At 41.4% G+C, this 24741-nt stretch overlaps 1 protein-coding gene across 5 annotated transcripts in view; it reads right to left on the bottom strand.

Moving 5' to 3' along the window:
• The window catches only part of C5H8orf34 (chromosome 5 C8orf34 homolog), a 176409-nt gene that overhangs the window by 100605 nt on the left and 51063 nt on the right, over window positions 1-24741 (bottom strand). For all 5 annotated transcript variants that reach the window (XR_011855689.1, XM_072151749.1, XM_072151747.1 and 2 more), the window contains exons 6-7: window positions 23303-23475; window positions 16281-16447 (exon numbers count right to left, since the gene is read on the bottom strand). Coding sequence is in view for 4 of the 5 variants with exons in the window: in XM_072151749.1 (XP_072007850.1) it covers window positions 16281-16447; window positions 23303-23475 (340 nt within the window). In the remaining variant the exon portion in view is untranslated. The remainder of the gene's footprint in view (window positions 1-16280; window positions 16448-23302; window positions 23476-24741) is intronic.

Here is a 24741-nt window from a genome sequence, read left to right as displayed (position 1 = left end):
CTATAGCTGTTATTGGAGCCTGGAGCCCCTAAGGCTCATTTACATATATTTTAAAGCTTTGTTTTTTTAAAAACAAGGACATATGAAGCTAAAAGAAGAGCAGATCCTGCCAGAGGGGGCACACTCCAGTATGTAGGTGTGCTTGGCTTACAATCCTTCATACTGGTGGTAGATTTCCTTTACGGTCTCAAACTTTCCTACAATTTCTAATGTTCTTATATCTAAAACAAATATCCACATGATATACTGTAATTTACAGTTTTGGAATCTGAGTATATCATAGTATAAACCCAATTACCTACATATACATATTAGAGTCACTTCCATTAAGATAAGCCCTTTAGTATTTTCACGCATAAAGAACATTACAATAAAAAAGTGATGTAATTTCAGATGAAAGTCATAGTAAAGAAGGGGGTCCATTACTTTTGCCAGCATAACCCCACAGAAGTGAAGCTGTTTGTATTCTGCCCATGTACACTGGGTCATCCAATATCACTTTCCATTGAAATCCAATTAGAGGCCGGTGATAGCGCCGCGCTCCTTAGCACAATGGAGGTTGATCAATGACATGCGTTCTGCTTTGTGCAGCACAGATCACAGGCAAAATAGGGGTGATTCATTGCGATTGTTATTCTATTTGCTGTCTAGTGAACCGCACACATTAAAACGAGAGGAGGCGCCCTGATACTATTGGATTATTGAACCATCCTAATTTCTTTTCAGCCCTATGCAGCCCACACACACACAGCACAATAAGGTAACTGCGGCAGAAGCAGCTGTATTCCTTTAAGACTCACCCCACATATAGACCAAGCATTTCTAATTCTCTAGCATTAAATAGATCTTTTACATGAGAAAACCTCAAAATATTTAAAGGCCCCCTCTTTTAAATGCACCAGTGCCCCCTTGTGGTAGGACTGTGAATAACGATATGTAACAATCCCTGAGGCAGGACCCATACATGAGCCAATGCATAGTTGAAATACATCATTGCCATTAATAGTATGGGCATAAGGGGTAATATGGATTTGTCTGGGGAAGCGGCGTAGGCCATGTTCACACAATGCTAAAATTCTGACCAAGTCTGACCCAGTAGACTGTAAGCTCTTGTGAGCCGGACCCTCACTCCTATTGCTTCACACAACTATATTTTCAATCTGTAATGTCTTATTTTATTTGTATACTGTATGTCCCCCATGATTTGTAAAGCGCTACGGAATATGATGGCGTCATAAAAATAAAGATTATTATTATTCTGCAGCTAATGGTAGTAATTTCACAAATGCAGCTGGTAAACATCTGCATTGAAAAATAAAATCTTAGTTTCTAAAATCCCAACATGTTCATTATTGGGATGGATTCTGAACTAAAAACATACAGCAGGTTTACCCTATAGAAATACTACTAAATATATAGGCTAATTAAAAACTAGATATGCTTTAAGAATTTAAGATTTCAGCCCATTCTGTACCAATCCACATCAGATTTATCTATGGCAAATCATACATATGTGCACATAGTCTTAGAATATACTTACCATTGCTTCTGGAATGAATTACAGAGGAGATCTTCCAGCAGGGGAGGATTAAGACTGCCAAGTCTGGAATTCACCTCCTACATATGGTACTAGAATCAGCTTCTTGGGGAACAAAGGAAGTGTCCCTTCTACCTGCTTTCAATCTGCGGTTTTAGGACCTTTGGTGGGTGGTTTGGGTGCCCATGAGATCCCTAGAAGGCTTGGGCCCCAGGCTACTGCCCATATCACCTATATTATAGTCCACTAAAGCCTTCCATAGAATGTGGTGTATCAGGTTTTGCTCATTATGTCTACAAGGTGCCTTCTAAAAGTATATTTACTAATTACAATTTCCTATTATCCATATGATCTCATAACATTGAAAATAGGGGTACATATCTAAAACATAGCTAAACTTTGGACAAAAATGTATAAATCAATAGTACAAAGTTTCTAATATATGAAAAGAGTTAAGCCTTAGCCTTATCACAAGGTTTCCAAATACATTGTTCACTACAGGAGAAATAGCAGAAACACAGCACGGAGAAGCCTTTTTTCTAAATGAAGTATATTATAATAAAAGTTTACTATTATCACCTACTCAATCATTTCTGGGGAAAAAAAAATTGTTGCTCTTTTATACAGCATAAGAAAAGCAAAACGTGTTTAAAATTAGTAGTTGGGGCCCTGCATACCACCTACGAACTACACACTCAAAATACACACATATCAATGCATGTACCCCAGGTTTCTGGCTTAAAATTGTTGAAATAATTGCAATTCCTTACACACTGCCAGGAATTTCAGGTATTTTTCCCTTCACACCACTTGTTCAGGCGCAGGTTATGGTGCAATTCTTCGCCAGGCAGAACCTGACACAGAATTGTGCAGAAGCACAGCCAGCTGCCGGATATATCAGGAGACCAGAGCCTCCTTATATAACTACTATAGGATTTAGTACCTTACAATTTGAAGTCCTCACCTTTCTACCTATAGGATATGCACATCTACCAAAGATTAGTAGATGTGTCTCCCTAGGACAGTGGTGGATAAACTATGGCACGGGTGCCAATGGTGGCACTTGGAGCCCTTTCTGTGGGCACCCAGGCCATTACCCAGCACAAAGGTTACCATTTAGGACTCAATGCCTTCTCCTGCAGTTACAGGCAGCCTAGTATTTGATGCGTATTTGCGCAATTAAAGTGACTAGAAGTGCAGGAGGAGCAAGGAGGTGTGGACAGAGCTGGATTATCATTGTAGACCCTTCTCCGGACCTGTGAATCATCCTGTTAGAAAGAAACTACAATGGTGATTCAAATTTCTCCTTCTTTCTACTATATTGGTGTCCTCAGGACGCCAATAAGTTTGAAACCTGTGAGTTACTTAGTTACTGTAAATTAGCATTTGCCACTACTAAAAATATGTGGCTTTTGCTTGTAGTTTCGGCACTCAGTCCCTAAAAGGTTTGCCATCCCATGTAGATAACTGAATTTGGGAATACTGTATATCCATGTAGAAGTGATGGAAAAGAACACAGTGGGGGTCATTTACTAAGGGCCTGAATCACGTTTTTTCGTCGGGTTTCCCGCACGCAATCGGATTGTGGCACATTGGTGCCGGCATGCATGCGACGGAAATTGACGAAATCGACGAAAAACTGCCGTATTTTAAAAAAAAAAAATGTGTCGCTCAACACGCACTTACCTGCACCCAGGATAGCTTGGTGAACTCCAGTGAACTCCGACGGACTTCAGCGCAGCAGCGACACCTGGTGGACATCAGGTGCACTACCTTAGTGAATCGCCGGAAGACCCGAATCAGCGTCGGAGAACCTGCGGCTGGATCGCGAATGGACCGGGTAAGTAAATCTGCCCCATTGTTTAACTTTTGCAGGCAGATACATAACAGAAAATCAGAGGAACAAATCTATAAATTCTTGCTTGCCTCCGTTACCTCCTACATTTCGACATAGGACACCCAGCCTGATGAAGGCACAATAGGCACAATCTCTGCGCTGTAAATGTATCTTATATGTAGCCTGCCAAACATCCCGCCATTGTATAGCGCTCATTACAATGTCATAAAACACCCTTTCAGATGAAGCTTTTTCTATAAATTTAATTAACACTTTTACTGAATATCAGATTAAAGGCGAGTATCCAGAGACTTTCTTTCTGTCCAAGTTAAATCTGCCAAAATGTGTTTTATCCATTAAGGAACCCTGGCAGGAACACACAATGACACTAATTTTACTACCAATCCCACAAAAGCCAAAAAATCCTCTGAAAGGGGAGGACATGCCAACTGCAGCTTATGTGAACCACTTCCAGTACTAAGGGGCTTGTAAAATGGGCAATTTTACTTTGAAACACTATCAAACATGATGAGCCGGGTGAGGTTTCCAACACAAACAGAAATCTTGGTTTTGTCCGTTTTATGTGTATTAAAAGGGACACGTCACAGATCAGGTCCCTAGTGGGAAGTAACACTGATGTACATTACATGCTTCCAAACAGCACAGGGACTTCACTTGCACATATAGAAAGTTCAGCAAGAGTCACTAGAGTCATTAGGAGTGTTCACTTGTGCTCAGGTTACCCAAAAACCAGAGGTGGAGGTTTAAAGTTTAACTTGAAGCAATTTTGTATCACAAGAATGAATGGAGCAGGTGATGATAGTAAACGTTGTAATATACTTTGTTGGGCAAAGCAGCTTCTCTGTGCCTTCTTTTGCTCTTTTTCCTATGGATATTAGTGCATCTGAAAGCTTTCTACCACTTCAAAAAGAAAAGGAGGCCAATTGTGAACTCTTTCCATACCTTAACCCCTTAACGACCCGGCCCTTTTCTTTTTTTCTTTTCCATTTTTCACTCCCCACTTTCAAAAATCTATAACTTTTCTATTTTTACACAGAGCTGTGTGATGGCTTGTTTACTGTGTAACAAATTGCACTTCATAGTGATGGTATTGAATATTCCGAGCCATGAACTGGGAAGCGGGGAAAAAATTCCAAACTCAGTGAAAATGATGAAAAAAACGCATTCGCGTCGTTTTCTTGTGGGCTTGGATTTTACAGCTTTCAATGTGCGCCCCAAATGACATGTCTACTTTATTCTTTGGGACAGTATGATCACAGGGATACCACATTTGTACAGGTTTTATAATGTTTTCATACATTTATAAAAATTAAAACCTCCTGTACACAATTTTTTTTTATTTCGCAATCTTCTGGCGCTAATAACTTTTACATACTTTCGATCACTTTTTATAGAATTTTTTATATTTTTTAAACTGGCAAAAAAGTGCCATTTTCGAATTTGGCCACTATTTTCCATTACAGGGTTAAACGCAGTGAAAAACAGTTATTATATTTTGACAGATCGGGCATTTTTGGACGCAGAGTTTATGATTTTTACTGTTTATTTATATTTATATCAGTCCTAGGGAAAGGGGGGTGATTAGAATTTTTAGGGGTTTTTTATTTAGAATTTTTTTAAACTTTTTTTAAATTTTTATTTTTAGTATTTTTCAGACTCCCTAGGGTACTTTAACCTTGGTTTTCTGATCGGTCCTATCAAATACTGCCCAAGGCTATTATGGTGATACATCGCCGCTCCCCGATGACGTCACAATCCTCGCCGCTGTCTTTTTTAAGACACATAACACCCGCGATCAGTGCTAGCACCAATAGCGGGTGTTACCGGTAAGTCTTTGCTGCAATATGAGCAAAAGACCTGCGGGCATAAAAAGAGCAAAAGCGGGCAGCAAAGACCTGCCCGCTAATGAGAGGGCTCCACCCGTGAGCCATCTCCATGCACCGGCGTGCGTCGCTAAGAGGTATACTGATGGAAGACTCCTATACTCACTAGTCTGCCATTTTCTCCCCTTTACAAAACTTTAGAGAGTATTCTTATTGCTGAAATACAAACTTATATTCTACATGCTAATAAGCCAGAGGCACTCAGGCTCATGTCACCTTAGCACCTCATGGCTCTGAGGGCCGATAAAATGTGATAGGATGTAAATGAATTGATTTATAGCCAATCCCACCCCGATATTGTTTACACTGCCAGTGATGTCACCCGGCAGTCTTGAGAATTTCCATGCGAGCTTGTATCTTTGATTGGGCCTTCACCTGTATGGCACCAGGGTTAGGCAGCACAGGCTTTATAGATCGACAGTTCAAAGTGGCAGTATAAGGCACAGAAGTAAATATCCTGTTTGTGACGCCACTTGCAACATCCTTCACTAGGGCCTAACCCTTTCTTGGGGGCCTGGAGGCAGCCAAGGCCCAGAATACCGGAGTGGCTGGCTTTTGCGGCCTAGGGCACACTGTGGTCACGGTGCTTGGTATGCTGACCAGAGGGCTGAACTACAGTCTGGCAGGTCTCCAGCAGGTGGTGTGTGCCAGAAATAAGGAGGGAGAGGCTGATGCAGTGGTATCTCCCAGGGGCAACCCCTAAGATGTCTGTAGAATGAAACCCTGGGTGATGGATGGGGAAGCCCATGGTGGTAAGCAGCCGTATCCAGGGATCAGATGGAGGCAACGTAGTGCAAATCAAATTACAGTTCTTTATTGTACTTCAAACAGCAGGAAACGGCCTAATATCAGCAAATTCAGCTGGCAGGAGATAGCTGGTGGGATATGATTCCTCAGGATGATGGGCTCACAGCCTAACATGGTGGCTTCGGGCTGGAGGATGGTGGGCTGTGTTAGCAGCAAGGTTGAGTCAGATATCTGGTAATGAAGGTCGGCAGGCAATGTGCGGAGGAGTGCTGTGCCTCGGCACTCTCAGAGCTCTCCCTCGAGGGAGCTTTTATATAACCTTAGGGTGTGTCCAGCTCAGGTGGATCATCCAACCAGCTTACTCCTTCCTTACAGCAATTACTAAGCATATAATTGGCTAACAACATTCACATTGTTAAGTCTTGTCTTGCCAAGCAGTAGCTACAGCAGCAATTACACTACATCCCAGATTCTAGAACCTTCCTTGAGAGGTTATCAATCTCCCTATCATCTCCCGACCTGGAGAGGGTGCTATTCGCAACTACCATCCTGCCCATGCATTGACGGGGGTGTTGCATAGCTTTACTTTAATTTATATAGGAAGTCAGTGTGTGTGAGCTCGCCTTGAAATGCAGGGGTAGGGGCTAGAGGCAGAGAGGCAAGAGCAAGATGGCTGCTGACCCTAAACTCAGAAGATCCAGGGTTGGGTCTAGGGGCAACCAAAATTGCGTACACCTGGACTTATAGAGACAGGTTGGAATTATATCTGTGAAATGCTATATTTAATAACAGTTAATTAGAGAATGTGTTATTTTGTTATTCTGATTACATTTAAGAAACTGCTTGGGAATATTCCTTGAATGATTTAGCTCTAAGGTGATTAGACAAGTGACAGCCTATGAAGAGTTAAATTATACAGGACAGAAAGTTGATTTACACAAACTTCTTAAACAGCCTTAGTTAGCAAACTCTCTGTAAGGAGAACTCTTACTCTCTGACCCTGAATGGAAAGAAGAATTTCATTAGATTTGGTTAATAAAGTATACTACAAAGTTTACTTTGTTCTGCACTATTGATTTATAAAATTTTGGTGAAAGTTATCAAATTAATATACATATCTAGATCCTTATCTTACAATAATGCAAGTTCTCCTCCGAGGGTCAGGCTGTATACTCACCCACAAAGAAGGAGAGCAATTCAGATTGACTGAAATGTAGTAGGTATCAGAGGGTCAGTAGTGCCCTTTTGGAAAGAAAAAAAATATATGTTGGGGGCAAAGAGTTTCCCCTGGTACCCGAGTGGCTTACTTTAGCGTGGCCTAGTGCTGACTTTATTACGACCGCTTTTTGAGGTGAAACAGGCCTTGTCCTCGCTGGGCAGATCCGGCAGGCGATGGCAATATAAGGGAGAAGCCGCAGTGTGGTGAAAGTAGTTCCCCCTGGGGTACTCCCAGTATATGTGTGTAAGTGATCTCTGTTTTTCATGCTTGATTTTTAGGTAGATTTCCTTCAATGTGGACTCTTTCTTTTTTTACCGGGAGCCAAGAAGTCCACCTTTTCAAAATAATTTCAAGACAGCTAATCACATGTAGTTTCTGTTTTTCAGTATATGTCTATGGATATGTTCAGCATATGTAATGGCCCTGCCAAGGCAGCCATGAAAACTCACAGAGCTGAATAGACACTGGGGCACATTAACTATGGTTGTCGGAAACTGCAATGTATATGTTATATACATATTATGCTGTACAATGTGCAGCATAATATGTATATAAAAGTGCACATATTCCACTCTTTAGTTTGTCAGGTCAGATGACGGGGCCCCCTGACACAGCGGGCCTCATAGCAGCTTCTATGGTTACTACCGCTGTAGTTACGCCTCTGTGTACCTGGACCACAATCGGAACACCGGCGATCATTTACGGGGATATTCATCGGCCAAACGTTGAACTCAAACACAAACTTTTTGATGATGACCCGAACTCGCAATATTCTGCATGGACCCGTATACTATGGTTGGGGTCCGCATATGTACAAAATAATTTCCCCCAGGGGATCAATTAAGTTAAATTGTATCGTATATATCACCAAATACAGCTAAGGGGTCCTTGTAGAGAGTTATTTTAGACCCTTCTAAATTAAAAGAATCATCCATAGAGGAAAACGAATATATTTTTCAGATCTAACTACTTCACCTTTAAGTTGCAGATTATATGAAGTGAATTAGCAGTCAGTTACAGCAGAAGAGAAGTATTTACTATGTATGAACACGGATCTTTGTTTTAATGAGCTGAAAACATTCCTGAAGAAAGTTTGACGCTCTGCTGGATCCATTGCATAATGGGGCCCACTAGATTCTGCCGAAGTGTCAGTCTATTTTACAGTGTAAGGCTACATTCACATGAAGTATGCCCGCCTTACCGTAGTACACGTTGCCGCCCTCTCTATAGAGAAACATGGTGCACGGTAACATATTCTAGGGAAAGATAGGACATGTCCTATCTTTCTCCCGGCTATGGCACGGTACGGTGCCACACGTGTGTGCTGCACCGCACCGCTCCCATATGGCACCGTGTGCCCATTGCCGTCTATAGGGGACGTATACACGTCCCCCATATGGCAATGTGAATGTGGCCTAAATGGTGGCACATGTAAATGATATATAAAACTGAGTTACAGTATGTATCCTGTGAACTTCAATTATAATAATTCTAAGTGACCATAAGCTTGTAAAGTTTTGTTCACATTGGTGATAGAGTCTGTTCCTTCCACTTCGGCCCCTTCCACACTAGCGTTTTTCACGCGCGAGTTCTGTGCGTGCTTTTGACGCGCAGAACTTGCATTGCACTCTGTCCCATTGTTTCCAATGGGTCTTTCCTCATTTGCGTTGCTTTTCACGTGCGTCCTTGCGTTTGCTTTGACGCGCGTCAAAATCGCAGCATGCTCTACTTTTGCGTTTGACGCGCGTTTTTCCCGCCCCATTCAAGTCTATGGAGACGCATCAAAAATGCCTTGCACTCGCAAGCAATGCAAGTGCAATGCGAGTGCAATGCGTTTTAAATGGATGGGTTGCTAGGTGACATGAATAATTCCCCTGCTCGAGATCGAGCATTTAATTAAAAAAACACAGTGAAGAACAGTGAAGAATAGAATAATAACAGTGAACACAGTGAACACAGGATCATTTAAGTGAAAAACACAGTATAGAACACAGTGAAGAATAGATTACAGATGTTCGGCACATCTGCTTACTTGTCGGGAGATACGCGCGGAATAAAACATTTTATTCCCGAACCATGGTCCCTTTGAAAAAGTCCCATTGACTTAAAAAACGCTCGTGAAAAACGCACCGAAAACGCAAAAAACGCGAACAACACGCATGTGAAAAACGCAAAAACGCTAATGACTCCAAGGAAAAATGGAACAAAAACGCAGCCAAAAATGCCAGTTTTTCACGCATTGCACCCTGACGTGAAATGCAACGCTAGTGTGGAAGGGGCCTCCCTCGGCCCTTGAGGATGCTATGTGAGTGGCAAATGTGGGGGGTGGACCTGAGCATATAGTTTACAAATAACTAATGTCACATATTAATATTTGCAGCCCAGACCACAGCTGTGTAGTATTAGTTCTACAAGCAATAGGATACTAAAGTAAAGAGTGTTCAGTGTAGATATCTTTAAAGGGAGCCTATCACCAGCTTTTACTGCTCAAAACCTACTCCCTCATATAGGATATGATATATCCTTTCTAGAAGTCTCTCTTTTGTGAGATGTCACCATTTTAACACAAAAAAATCTCCTTCAGAGTAATATGCAGATGAGCTGAAAAAATAAACTTTTTGCTACAGATGAGTCACTCTAAGAGGCTGCAGGGGTAATTTTTCAGATGCCCAGGTCTTGGGCCTCATAGTACCTAGAAACATACGTTTGGTTTCATATGAAAGACAAGAAGATCATCTTTGATCTACCGAACTGGTGATACAGGCTGTGAAGGAAAAAGGCAAAAACTGGATCTTTATCTGTAATATGCATTTCACACTACGGGGGAGATATATCAGTGCTACTCTGCCAGTCCCTTCGGTGTAGAAGTACTGAAATAATCGCAAATCCAATGCTCTAAATCAGTAGTTCTCAACCTTTGTAATGCTGTGACCCTCTTCCCCCCCCCCCCCCCCCCCCTCAATACAGTTACTCATGTTGTGGTGACCCCAAACCATGCGATTTACAGTAAAAACACAATAAAATTGCGGCTCCAAAGGCTTTAGGCGACCCCTGTGTTTTGGTCATTCGACCCCTGCTGGGGTCACGAAACACAGGTTGAGAACTACTGCTCTAAATGTTATACAATTCCAGTGCTGCCAGTCTGGGCCCATCAGAACATTAGTGTCCATGTCACAGCCATTGTTTATGTGACATGTAAGCCAATACCAGGCCATGTCATTTCATCTCAGACTAGAGTCTGGTAAAACAAGTGATGGATGTCCTGACTTCCAGGCTGAAGGGGAACAGATCAGCAATGCTGGAACTGAACAGAATATACATATACTTGCTGAAAAGGAATTTATGTATAGAGAAAGGAATTCAAAATAGTAGTTTTGACGACAGAAGATCAGAAATTAAATACAATATTACAAATTTTACAAATAATTTAATGTGAACACAGAAAGAGAGAATAAACCTGGACTTCCCTGCAATTGCTACACTAATCACAGTATATACAAATATATTTGTTTCAGGAAAGTACATAATCATACAGTAGCCAATCGTGTCCTGTGATGCGATATACTACTTGTCCACTAGAGGACAGTAGTGTATTGGCTTTATTGGCAGCCAGAAAGTCAGTAGAAATACATTCATTTGCAGTCTGCCTGCTGCCCGCCACATTACATGAGCATTAAAGGGATTGCTCAGCTTCTGTAAATAAAGGATATTGTTTGTATAGTGATGTTAAACAATTTTCCAATATACTGTACTTTCTGTATCTATTCCTCACTGATTTCTTTAGTTCTATACAAAGCTTTGTTTTTTACTTTTTTACTTTATGGCCATGTGATGTCACAGAGAAGCAAATAAACAATGTACCGTAGTTTCCTTTTGAATGACAGCAAGCAGAGATCTAAAAAACTGTGAGGATTGCATAACTTCATTACACAAACGATGTATTTGCTAAAACTGGACAAACCCTTTAAGAATAACCACATTTCACTACAGCAAAAGTGCTTCACTCTGTAGTAAAAAAAAAAAAAAGTCAACAAAAATGTGTTCAATTTCACTTTGTGCTTTTTCATATGATTTTCCTAAAAATTTTTTGGAGTTTGCAACTTTTTGATAAAGAACAGCGGCCAACTACTAGAGCCCCAGAATCACTGACAAAAGAAAACACAAGATGAAAAAGTCACAAATGATGATTATCCAACTAATGCTAAGTAACCTTTGGCACAATTTTTCCACACAAATATTGTGACATGATCATAACATAGCATCACCTAAAATATTATTAGGTCACTGAAGATTTATTACACAGATGGATGTGACTGTAACATGATCTTATAAACCCTATAACTCTTAGTAGATTATTATAACATCACACAATATCACCAGGGAGCGTAGCCTATAAACACACACTAACTATTATATCATTATAACAGAGCTCATCCATAAATGCACACAGTCTACTTTATTATAGGTAACACAAGCTCCACAGAAGGGAGCGAGCTCAGGCCGAGGGGAAAGAATAGAGAAGACGCAATCTCAGGGCCTAACTAGGAGAGGCCGGGCCCCATAGAAGATTTCTGCCCCTTAAAAAAAAAAATTTGCACACATATGTTCATACGATCACACACATCTATACACTCACATATGCATACATTTATATACTTATAAACACACACATATATATATATATATATATATATATATATATATATATATATACTCATAAAGTTCTACACTCATGCACAAACTTTTATGTACTCGTTCACACATGCATACGCACTTATTTATGTACTCATATGTACATTTATATAGTCATACATACAGTGTATACAAACTCATACATACAGTGTATACAAACTCATACAGAGCATAAACACATACAATATATACACATTAAATCTGCACACATACTGTATCCTATAGTACATACACATTATATACATACATATAGTATAAATACATCATATGGTTAGACATGAAATATATACTTACTATAAACACACATACATGCAGAATAAATACACCATATACACACATACAGCACATACATACATTATTACATGCATACATACAGTATATACATAATATACACACCAAAACCACAAACACAGCATATACATAAACACATACAACATGTAATAATAATAATTCCTTTATTCATATAGTGCACACAGAGCTTGCCAACCCACAGACACATGCCCCTGTGCAATCTCCTTGTCTAGTAGATATGGGGATTGCAGCAATGGAGGTTCTCACCTTGTAAGGTTGTGTTGTGTGTGAGTAACAACATAAATACATAAATCTGTGGTGGAACCAAGGGGGAAGCTGCGAATCTCTAGCTCTGTCAGTAATACATAAAACGCCACACTGTCTGGTATCAAAGAAAACAATGTGGATAAAACCACACAAATAAGGACATCGCTGGAGGATTGCTACTTCTAAGGAGGAAACCTTAAGATCGGACAAAGATCGGACAAAAAGATTCATATTGAAATATTTATTGTAGTAAACGTACTATTTGAGTTTTCCAAGCCCTAATACAGGCAGTCCCTGGGTTACGTACAAGATAGGGTCCGGAGGTTTGTTCTTAAGTTGAATTTGTATGTAAGTCGAAACTGTATATTTTATAATTGTAGATCCAGACAAAAAAAATTTGGTCCCCAGTGACAATTGGAGTTTAAACATTTTTTGCTGTAATGGGACCAAGAATTATCAATGAAGCTTCATTACAGACACCTTACAGCTGATTATTGCAATCTGGGACTATAGTAAAGCAATCAGAAAGCTTCACCAGAGGTCAGAGGGGACTGTCTGTAACTATGGGTTGTCTGTAAGTCGAGTGTCCTTAAGTAGGGGACCTCCTGTACGTAGTAATTAATTTTACAATAGTTTAAATACGGGAGCCTCGTGTTGGAGCTGGAAGTTCCTTCATCAGAAGGAGCGTTCATCCAGCAAAATCGGTATTGCTGGGTTCCATACACAATCTACAAATATGCACCAATTCATAGTAATTTGATGTTACACCAGTTATATGTCTATAGATAATACAATACTACATACATGTATACATACATATTGTGGTGATATATTCACAATAGGATACAAGAAAAAGAAAAGCTCATTTAGCAGTATCACAACAACGTAGAGCCTATAGATAGACAGGTACCAGATATACATCATATACATCACCTTACAACTCAGCTACAGACAATACCAGAACCAGGATACCACAGCTCACTGCCATCTGTGCAGCAAATCTCAGTCATTTATTTCCAAAGAAAATCAGTTCAGTCAAACCCCCCAGAAGGGGAGACCCCAGACACAGCACCACGATGTGAGAACAGGGCATCAAATGAAAATAGAGACAATTAATGTATCCAAGTGGAGGGATTGAAGTCTAAATGATTGTATTTTTCTAGAATTAACATGGACTCATAGGGGAATATTTATCACATGCTGGCGCTCGTGCTCTTGCGCTGAGTGATACATCTTGATGTATCCGGTGGGGTCTTGGCAGTGTTTATTTCTACGCTAGGTCCTGCCATCAATAAGATAGCATTTGCGATTATTTCAGGGCTTCTAGCCCTAATAAATATGGCCCTTAGTTTCAAATTAGATCTATAGTAGATCCTACAGGGCTCATCCTAAAGAAGGCAACGACCTATGCTCAGATGTCTACTGTCCCCTATTCAATTAATTTTAACTCCAAGGATTTTAAATTCTGTCACGTCTCAAAATTCTAGTTTCCTTAAAGACGACTTACATAAACTTAAACAGGATGAGTAGAAGACCCTAATAGGGTCATCGATTAGGCGCACCCCTATAGCCACTGATATGGTAGTGGTTATGACTGAGGGCCCCCTCTCCTTCTGCCAGAATCCAGCAGGACACAGGACGTCACAGGAAGTCTTGAGTCCTGCTGCCCAGGGGTCACAAGACGGCTCCAAGCAAACTTTAACACGATAAGTAAAACATGGGTGACCTTATTTGGGTCTTATACTTATGCTGTTAAAGTTTGATATGATAATAATAATTCTTTATTTATATAGTGCACACAGATTACGCAGAGCTGCAGAAAGTATGACAAATTGGTCCCTTTCTCCAATGGGGCTCACAATCTAATCAACCTACCAGTATGTTTTGGAGTGTGGGAGGAAACCCGAGGACCCAGAGGAAACCCACGCAAACATACAAACTCTTTGCAGATTTTTACCTGGGTGGGATTTGAAACCAGGACCCCAGCGCTGCAAGGCAGAAGTGCTGGCCACTCAGCCCCACTTAATAAAAGGTCCCCCTAATGTGATGTATCAATCATCACTACATGTCATAGGACCAGCTCTACAGTCTTATTGCTCTTACCATAAAGACTTTCGGGGAGATTTGTCAAAAGTGTCTGAGAGCAGAACGGTTCTAGTAATTATTGTGCATGAGTCTCTATATGTACATGTATACGGTCAGGCACTGGATGTAACTCCTGCTTCAGGATATATCCAGGAGCTGCTGTAGTGTTAGAATATATTGTATATACATACACATTACTGGGGTCCAGGAAGGGGCAGGAAAGGAGGTTTGTGTGTAGTTGTGTTCTCTATGTATTTTGTATTGTATTTTATGTAGTTACTTTGTCACATGTATGTTGTTAGTAAAGTCTTTATATATAAAAGTATATGTGAGGGTTGTATGTTACTCGTGTGATGTATGAAGGACTGGAGTAGGTGCTTATGGTAAATAGCACAGACTAAGGGGCTGGACAGAACCACTGAAACCCATAGGAACTGAGTAAAAACCCAGCAACCCAGCAACCAATCAGAGGTCAGATTTCATTTTTCCACAGTTGTTTATTTAAGCTGAGCTCTTTGCTGTCCATGGGCAACTTCAATAGTTTTACCTCAGACACTTATGATAAATCCCCCCGCTGTCTATGATTAAACTTCTGAACAAAAACTATTTTGTGACATGAGGCTACAATAAGGCATCATATGATCTTTCAGTTTGTAATGGGTGATATAAGAAAGGAATTATTTAGGGTATGGGTAGATATGAAACATGTGGGTTGTGTACCTGTTACTAGCAGTAGCGATTTATATTATAGGCCGCTTTGGCCTTCGAGGGGCCACCAAAATTGCCCACCATGTTTGATAACGCCTTGTAGAGATAAAAAGGAGAGGGACCTCAAGCCCTAAACCCTCATACTGTACAAGTGTGCTGGCTCTCTACACACATGTATACAAGAGACTTTCCAGGACCTTTGTAGGTCTTTGAATGGTCCTTAAACTGAAAGACGAAAGAAGAGATCAAAGCTTGGAATTTAAGCAGTAAATGTCAAGAGAAGGAAAATGTAGACGGCATACTCTTCAGAGTTGACCTTGGTGATGGTCCAAATGTAATCCAATATCCAGTAAAAAGGACTAGAGCCCAGAAGAAGATGCAGTGAATTTCCGCGGAGTGATTTATTCACCACATAGTAATGCTTCAGCTATAAAGTCTTTGTCAAGCATGAGAAGTAAACTCTATAAAAAAGGTTTACTTAATCCAACCCTGGATACCAGGTACTGTCCTGTAAGCATTGAGATCTCTTCTACCTCGTGAGACCAAGTTTTTGCTTGGTCCACAAACTTGAGTAAGATATTAAAGGCAGAGGACAGACAATGGCTGGTATTAGTATGTTTGTTTGGCATCCGTTACCACAAAGTTGGAGATTGGGATACAAACTCCAGGTGCCCAGACCTTCATGGAAACTTGTGCTCCTTCTGTTTTGACAATTAAATTGGCCATTACAACCACATAGATTGTACACCTCTTAGGTCAGCATGCAGTTTGTAGCAATAGTACAATTAAAATATATATATATATACAAAAGATTTTTAAAAAAAATCTCGTGTATAGGGCCTGCAGTGAGTGCAATATACACCTACACAAATCAGAGAGAAGGGATCAGGCTGCAAACCGTGACCCTAACCTGGACTTAAGTCACTTAACATGAGAATCAATCCCTCCCCGATCTTAGCAGGTTATAAATAAATGAGTGAGGCTGTAACATACCTAGAAGTTCCATTGCATCATCCTCATTATCAATATCTTCCTCTGTGACAGACGCAGGAGTGCTGTGGACCGAGTCAAAGGAGTCTTGGGAAAGCATGGCCGCTAGTAGCTTCTTGTGTTGCTGCTGTTGCTGCTTCAGACCCTTGTTCTTTGGCTCCATCTTAAGACTAGAAAGAGATTTAGTATTAGTGATTAACAGACAATTTACAGACCAAGATTGTTTTAGATGTTTTCAGAATTTCATAATGGAACGTACACCAAAAAGCTACTTGGGGCTCAAACGGCTTAGGGGTGTAACTTGCCATTTTCTTGTGGGCTTGGTTTTTACGCCTTTAACTGTACACTCCAAATAACACCTCTAATTTATTTTTTGGTTTGGTAAGATCAAGGGAATACTAAATTTATATAGGTTTTATTATGTTTTAATAAGTTTAAAAAATAAAAACCTTCTGTACAAAAAATTCTTTGTTTCGCCATCTTCTAGCGCTTATAACTTTTTCATTCATCCACCTACGTAGCTGCGTGAGGAGTTATATTTTCCAGGGTGAGCTGACTTTTTTTTTGCTACTATATTGGGGACTTTTTTTAAGACCTTTCCATCACTTTTTACTGTATTTCATTTTTTCTATGTTGCAAAATGGCGAAAAGTGGTGTTATTAAAATTTGACCGTTTGGACATTTTGGGATGCAGTAATATCTAAAATATTTATGATTTTTACTGTTTATTTATTACTCTTAAATCACTTGATCATCTGCCACCTAAACCAGGGCAACTTCAAGAGGTCAATAGAGCGACGATAGACGATAGAGCCTCAGTGGGCCCCTTCATGGGCCGCCCCCAAGAAGTAGCCACACTGCCCCTCTCCCCCTGTAGACACACTGTATGCCCCCTCCAGCTACACTGCTCCTCCTTCCCCTGTACAGACACTGTATCCCCCCACTCCAGCTACACTGCCCCCCACTCCAGATACACTGCCCCCCACCCCTGTACACACACTGTATCCCCCCGCCAGCTACACTGCCCCCCACCCCTGTAACACACTGTATCCCCCCTCCAGCTACACTGCCCCCCTCCCCTGTACACACACTGTATCCCCCCATTCCAGCTACACTGCCCCCCAACGCCATCTACACTGCCCCCCCACCCCCTGTACACACACACACTGTATCCCCCCTCCAGCTATACTGCCCCCCTCTATCTACACTGCTTCCCCACCCCCTGTAAACACACTACCCCTTTCCCCATCCAGCTACATTGCCCCCCCCCCCATCCACCTCCGGGAAAGAAAAAAACCTCACCTTTCCTCATTCCCCTGAAGCAGCGCAGGAACAGCCGCCACCTTACTTCAGCATGCGCCCGCTGTTCGCTCGGGCTCTGAAGCCAGTACACGTGATCCGATGATGTCATCATGTGCTCCACCATCACATACAGTGGGGAGCGCTGCTTCAGGGAAACGTGGACAGGTGAGTTTCGGATTCTGCTTCTATGCTGTGCTCCCAACGAGCGCATCATAGAGGCAGAAACCAACACCAGCCGGGAAGGGATCATTTGTACCAGTGTCCTAAAGCGACACTGGTACAATTGATCTGGGGGCCCGAGTGGTCCCATCCAGTACCCCAGGGCCCCGGCACTTGCCCGGGTAATCCAGATGCTGGCGCTGGGCCTTGTCCCGATCCCTGTACAGATAAAAACCAATAGGGTCATTGGGAAAATGCTCTTGGATGTAGTCTGAAGCCCAGTCGGTTAGGTGGCACATACTAGATGTCCCACAGTTGGTTATACTTTATTTTTGACTTTGCGTGATACTAGTTTTACTCTTTAAAAGGATGCAATAGCTAAGATAATGTCTCACTTCTAGGAATCTGAGAATTTATCCTACAGCTTTGTGATGTGTATGCATTTCTACAACTACTGAACCTGTTGCTGAAGCTGTTATCTTATCTCATATATTATTCATTTGTTTTATCGGCAGATATATTTTTAACACACATTTTGTCATTCTTAGAAGACACCTATGTCTTCTGTGCTGTAGGGGCCTCTCTTCTACCTTGTACATAGTCTGAACAGATGGGCTCATGCACTAAATCTCATAAAATCTTGCAAGATGTGTGAAGACAAGCCATCTGCTTCCAGTATAAATATTCAACGATGGCGAATCTGAAGAAGGACCTAAATAACATTCTGCATGTTACACATCTTAGAGAGCAATGCTATGCCGAATAAAAGTCTTTTAAGGTGTATAAGGTTTCAAATAATCAGTATTTTCACGACAATCAGGGTTTATTCCATGATGAGATGCCAGAAAGAAGGATAAGAAAGAAGAGATGTTCATGGGATTATAAACATATCTGTATGACCAACTAACACAATGGGGCACATTTACTAAGGGTCCGAACGCCGCATTTTCGCTATTTTTTTCCGCTTTGCCCTCAATTGCCTTGGGTTTTTGGCGCATCGGCACCGGCAAATCAGGGGGCGTGGAGGTCGGACAACCCGACTGATTCGGACAAACCGCAGAATTTAAAAAGCTAATTGTGTCCCAAGATCAGCACTCACATGCACTAGGAAGAAGAAGGTGAATCGCGGCAGACCGGAATCCTCGTTGGACAACGCACGGCGGGGATCGCAACGGGATGGGTAAGTAAATGTGCCCCATTTTGTTGGAAAACTTGTTACATTTTCCAGATTTTCCTTGATATTTATTATGCAGATTTCCCATCATGCAGCTCATTGTCCATATGAGCCAACAAAAGAGGGAAGACTTACCATCAGGAGCACATGTAGGATGTTGTTAATGGGCGTTTGTTAACAGAAAAACATCTATACTTTTGACCTAAGCTATTATGTTAAAGTAAAATTTTATCATGTATAAAAATATTTTCAAGTAACAATCTATATTTTATACAAATATTTTAGAGCCTACAATTTTCCTCTGGGCAAATCACCCTAATAATTGACTGACAATTGATTAAACCGTAGGGATATTTTTGCAGCAGTCACTTCTTTTACATCAAAGGAAAGACACATAGGGGCACATTTACTTACCCGGTCCTGTCGCGATCCCCGAGGTGCGCTGTCCGCGCGATTCACCAAGATCGTGCTCCCGATATCCTGCATGTGTCGCTTCCCCACTGAGGTCCGCCGGAGTTCACCATCTTCTTCCCGTTGTATGTAACTGCATGGCTTGTGACACAATTTGAATTTTAAATCCCACGCTCAGTCCGAATCAGTCGGGTCGTCCGACGGCCACGGCCCCTGATTTGTGTCACATGAAAGTCGGCGCGATTGCGCCAAAATCCGATCATGTGCACCAAAATCCCCTGTTAAATGCGGCGCAAATCGGAAATAGTCAGGAACCCTGAAGGAAATGCGGACTGCGGACCCTTAGTAAATGTCCCCATAGGATTAGAAGAAGATAACCCCTCAATAGAAAACACTGTTATTACATCACTTTTGACAATAAATGATGTCACAGCTTATCTCCACTACACTACAATTTTTCTTGTAAATAAAACACATTTTTGTATAGTCTATATTCAATTACTGTACATTGGCAGAAAAATAAAAAAGACATCACTAAAGCAGGATGATCCCGAAGTGGTTATGTAAAATCCCTTTCTCCCCGCTGCCTGTGTAGCATAACATTGTGCATCCTGTCACTGCTGAAAAGATTCTCATTTATCTTTACAGGAAAATAAACTCCATGAGATAATGAACTGTGTGTGCAATGGACTTAGAGCTATGAGGACAGTAAGCATATGTACAATTCTTCAGAATTATCATTTACAGCGTAAATATATGAATATTTCATGAAATGAAGTCATTTGTTGTTGTTTGTTATGTGCTTACTCCGCCATCTACTTGTATTAATAAGCTTCAGAAAATATTCATTTTAAATTGTGTCTACCGATCCTTCCATTAAAGCCAGACTACAATATTTGTGTTGTGTCTCAAGAAGCTTAGATACATTATTAAATATTCCAACAAAGACAAGTCCAGATACCAATTTCATTTTATTGTTTTCTACACAAACGAATGAGCCCGGCACTAGTATCAGGGACTACAAATATGTGTTGGGTATATAGATGTAATACTGTTTCATGACTTAAATTATCTACTTAAAGGAAATCTATCACTAAAACACATGCGACCGAACTGAGATGACCTTTTTGCAGGTTTGACCAGGGTAAAAAAGTGATTTAAAAATATGCAAATGTATCCAAAGTGCTTTGGGTGAGACGATAACAGAGATCCTCTAGGACAAAGTCAACGCCCCCCAAAGCACTTCAGATCTGCCCATCTCATACAGTGGCCTGCCTGTTCTTCCAAAAAGTTCACAGTGCACAGTTCAACTACGATCCCGGCATCTTCAGAGTTGCTTTGCCAGTGTCATAGGTGGACTGCGATGGCCCAGCATCTGAATGGAAAAAGAATAGGCAGGGTGGATGAATCGATGGGTGGATCTAGAGTGCTTTGGAAGGTGTTGAATTTTTTTTTCCCTGGCAAAGCCAGGAATATAAACTACTTTAGTGAATTTATGATCTGCAAACAGTTATTCTCAGTCTGGTTGGGTCTTGTAGGGAAAGATTCCCTTTAAAGGAAACCTACCGCTTGAAGTGGCAGGTTTCAGATGGAAATACCGGGCACCAGCTCAGGGTGAGCTGGTGCCGGAGCTTATTTTTGTTAGTGTTTTAAACCGCGGTATCGCGGTTTAAAACACTTTTTAGACTTTATAGCCGGCGCCGGGAGGTACGCGCTCGGCGCTTACCATGCGCATGGCTCTCCTTCATTTCCTATGTAGCCGCGCGCACGGTCGCGTGCATGGTAAGTGCCGAGCCCGTACCTCCCTGCGCCGGCTATAAAGTTTAAAAAGTGTTTTAAACCGCGATACCGCGGTTTAAAACACTAACAAAAATAAGCTCCGGCACCAGCTCACCCTGAGCTGGTGCCCGGTATTTCCATCTGAAACCTGCCACTACAAGTGGTAGGTTTCCTTTAACACAAAAAATGGAGGTTCCCCTGCACTACCGGTTTCTCTCTACTGCCTGCTTCTGCTCCTGTACCTGCATTGGCTGTGATGTGTGAGCTTGATCCTACGCACAACATCATCTATATTGTTTCTGTGTACACCGATAAGTCTTTCTGCTTGACACCCCATGGCCATTATGTCATGATAAAGCTATGTCAATTGCAAGTCCAATTCATCCTCCTGATATCACCTGTTCCTGCTGACACATCAGCAAATCGCCGCCACCGCTCTGCAGAGCATCTCACCCACACATCACCACCACCACTACTACAACATACTCTATGCAGAGCATCTCACCCACACATCAATTCCAGCTGAAGCATGCACACTGCAGAGCATCTCACCCACACATCACCACCAGAATACACACTGCAGAGCATCTCACCAGCACATTGCTGGATGAGTTTGGTCTCATCTTCAGCTGGCCAGCCTAGAGGTGTATCGTAGGGATGGGTCATTCGTGAACGAGCCGGCAGGAAGAGCCGGCTCTTCTGTGTGAATGACGGGAGTTGGTTCCCCAAGCTCACTGAGAGCATCGTGCAGATCAGAGTGTACAGGAAGCAGGGCACACAGAGCTTGTGCTGCAACACAACACAAGCTCCCAGTAGGGCATTGGTGGCGTACCTATGGCACAGGCAATTTAAGATATGCTGCTCTCAGTGCTATTCATCGTTCTACTGGGCCCACCATTCTAATTGTACAGAGAAACCCTGGTGAGAAGCTACAATAATAATCTGAATTTGCCCTCCTTCTTTTAACTGTATTGATGGCCTCAGGCGCCCAATACGATTGAAAGATGTTGAAGAACAGGGAGCAATTAGTTACTGCTTAAAATGCAATGTTGGAACTTCACAGTAAATAAGTGGATTTTGGTTATAGTTTGGGCATCCTGTCTCTAAAAGGTTCACCATCAGTGCAGTAGGGGATCAAGGCCTGGACAGATCTGGACAATGTGAGTGAGAACAAGAGACAGATCCTAGGCACAGCGGGCAGAGTGAAGGAGAGGACATTGACTGTGTGACCAGTGGATCGTCACTGGGCTGCATTTTTGTTAATTACATCAAATTATGAAACATGTTATTTAGTCATAATGAGTCTTTTTAAGCATTTTGCCTTTGTGGGAATACCCCTTTAACATATTCAAGTATAATCCACTACAAAAAGTAACCCCCATTTCTTACGAGATGTATCAAGCAGTCTAAGCCAGAATTCTGTTTTAAAAAACTTTCTGAATTGCCTTTGTGCCACATTTATGAATGGTTTTAGACCATTTTTAGACACTTTACAAATTTATACAGAAAGGGGCATGGTCCCAGAAAGAGAGGGCATAGCTTCTCGTAAAAAAGTATGGGCGCTTGAAAATTTAGCTGGGGCAAAAAAAAAAAAAAATGAAATAATGTTGTGTAACAAACTAGACCAACTGAAAGGAGGTACAAAGTACGACTCTTATAAAAGATAAAACATCCAGCATCTGACACAATGATTAATCTGCCGCAAGAGAGAACTGTCAGCTCTTCACTTATCTAATGTGCCGCACATTAAAGGAAATCTACTATCATAATCCATCATGATAAACCAGGGACACTTACTCATAGACCCAGGCACTGTGACTGTGCTACTCTTCTTATATTTTTTATCCATGGCCTCCTTCCTTCTAAAATCAACTTTTAAAATTTTGCTAATGAGTCTGAAGGGCTACTGAGGCGGTTTCCTGAGCCCCTACATGCTGACAATTCACAGGATGTTAGACTGTCTCTCTGATCCTTCAGCACTTTCGACTCTCTCTGCCTAATGTAATCTCACTACAACAGAGGAAGTTCCAGCACACTGTAACAACCTGTGAATCTGCAGCATGGAGGGGCTCTGGGAACCGCCCAATAGCCCGTGTAAGTTGCTTATGCTTGTTTGATGCATCTCCCCCATTGTCTTCAATATCTGGTAAAAGTGTCAGACAAAACGTTCTAGCTATAAGCTTTTTGCTCCGATCCTTACCTCCCTACAGGACTGCCGCTTCCTTCATCCTCTTCACGTTGTTCATTTTTATTTCTTGGTACAGGAGGTTGTATCATTTCTGAAGCTAAAGGGTCGATGTCATTGTCTTCACGTCCCACCCATTCTCCAATCACGCAGGGTCTCAGAAGTGAAGAGTTAAATGCTCTTGTGTCCTGAAGTTACCATAAATGAAAAAGTGAAATGTAAAAAAGGAGAGATATCTTTTCAATACCACAAAACTGAGGTCCACAAATCTATATGGCAGAGGGGATTCTATAGAAAACACAATCTCAGAAGACTACCCGGTCCTCACACCATTCATAGTAGCATGTGACGGAGGTTACAGATCATTGATAAACATCAATACACTTCTGAGATCTATGGTAAGTCAGGTGGGCCCTTTATCAAGCACATGAAAAGACATTAGGTCAATAAGTATTAGATTTTCAGGATGGTCTTATCAATATTAAATGAGAGCTATCAACTGAAGGCGACAAAAATAAAATCACCAAATCATTCCATATTAAATGAAATCCATAAGGGATTAATGGGATATTCTCATCTGGACATGTACATTTAATTGAATTCATTTGCCATATGTAAACATTTCTTCAATTGGATGTTATTTACAAAAATGTTCCTGTGTGAAGATAATTTCTCATAAATGTAGTACTTTTGTCCCTTAGAAACAAGATAGCTTCCTCGGATACGACCACCTCAGATTTTGGCAGCGGTGGCCAGACATGCGCTACTGAGCTCTGCCTGACCTCCTGGATTCAGTGTTCATTACCACAGGACGGCTGTAGGACAATTCAGTAACTCCAGGACATGTCATATACAAAAACCTTTTGTTTCTTTGTGCAATCACTCCAGCAGAGGTGGCCGTATCCAAGGAAGCTATCTCGTTTCTAAGGGACAAAATCACTACATTAATGAGAAATTATCTTTACTCAGCAACATTTTTTTAATAACAACTTATTGAAGAAATGTTTAAATATGGCAGATTAATGAAACAGAATGTGAATGCCCAGATGAGAATACCCCTTTAAAGGGAACCTGTCGTCAGGACACACACTTTAACCTAATGACAGGTTCCCATAGCTTTTTTATTACTATTTCTGCTTTTATAATTAACATTACTGGTTTCACTGACTTTTAAAAGTTGATAAACATACACCTGGCTCACTGCCAGCAAACTACATCAAGTCATGGGGGGCTATAGGGTCTCTGTTTCATCATCATCATCTCCTCTCTGCTCTGCTAAATCTTCCTCTTCTCTCTCTCTCCCCCTCCTGCAGACATCAGCTGGCAGAGATTTGCTTGGAGCACAGCTATATTAGGGAGGGGAAAGGAGCAGGAGAGAGAAGGGAGGGATGAAGGAGGAAGAGCAGAGAGCAGATTATGATGATGATACAGCAATGTAACAGAGGCCCCTTCCC

The sequence above is a fragment of the Engystomops pustulosus genome, chromosome 5 (genome assembly GCF_040894005.1).
Source record: "Engystomops pustulosus chromosome 5, aEngPut4.maternal, whole genome shotgun sequence".
Lineage (NCBI taxonomy): Eukaryota > Metazoa > Chordata > Amphibia > Anura > Leptodactylidae > Engystomops > Engystomops pustulosus.
The sequence above is the reverse complement of the archived record's forward strand: the minus strand, read 5'-3'. Positions and strand labels throughout refer to the sequence as shown.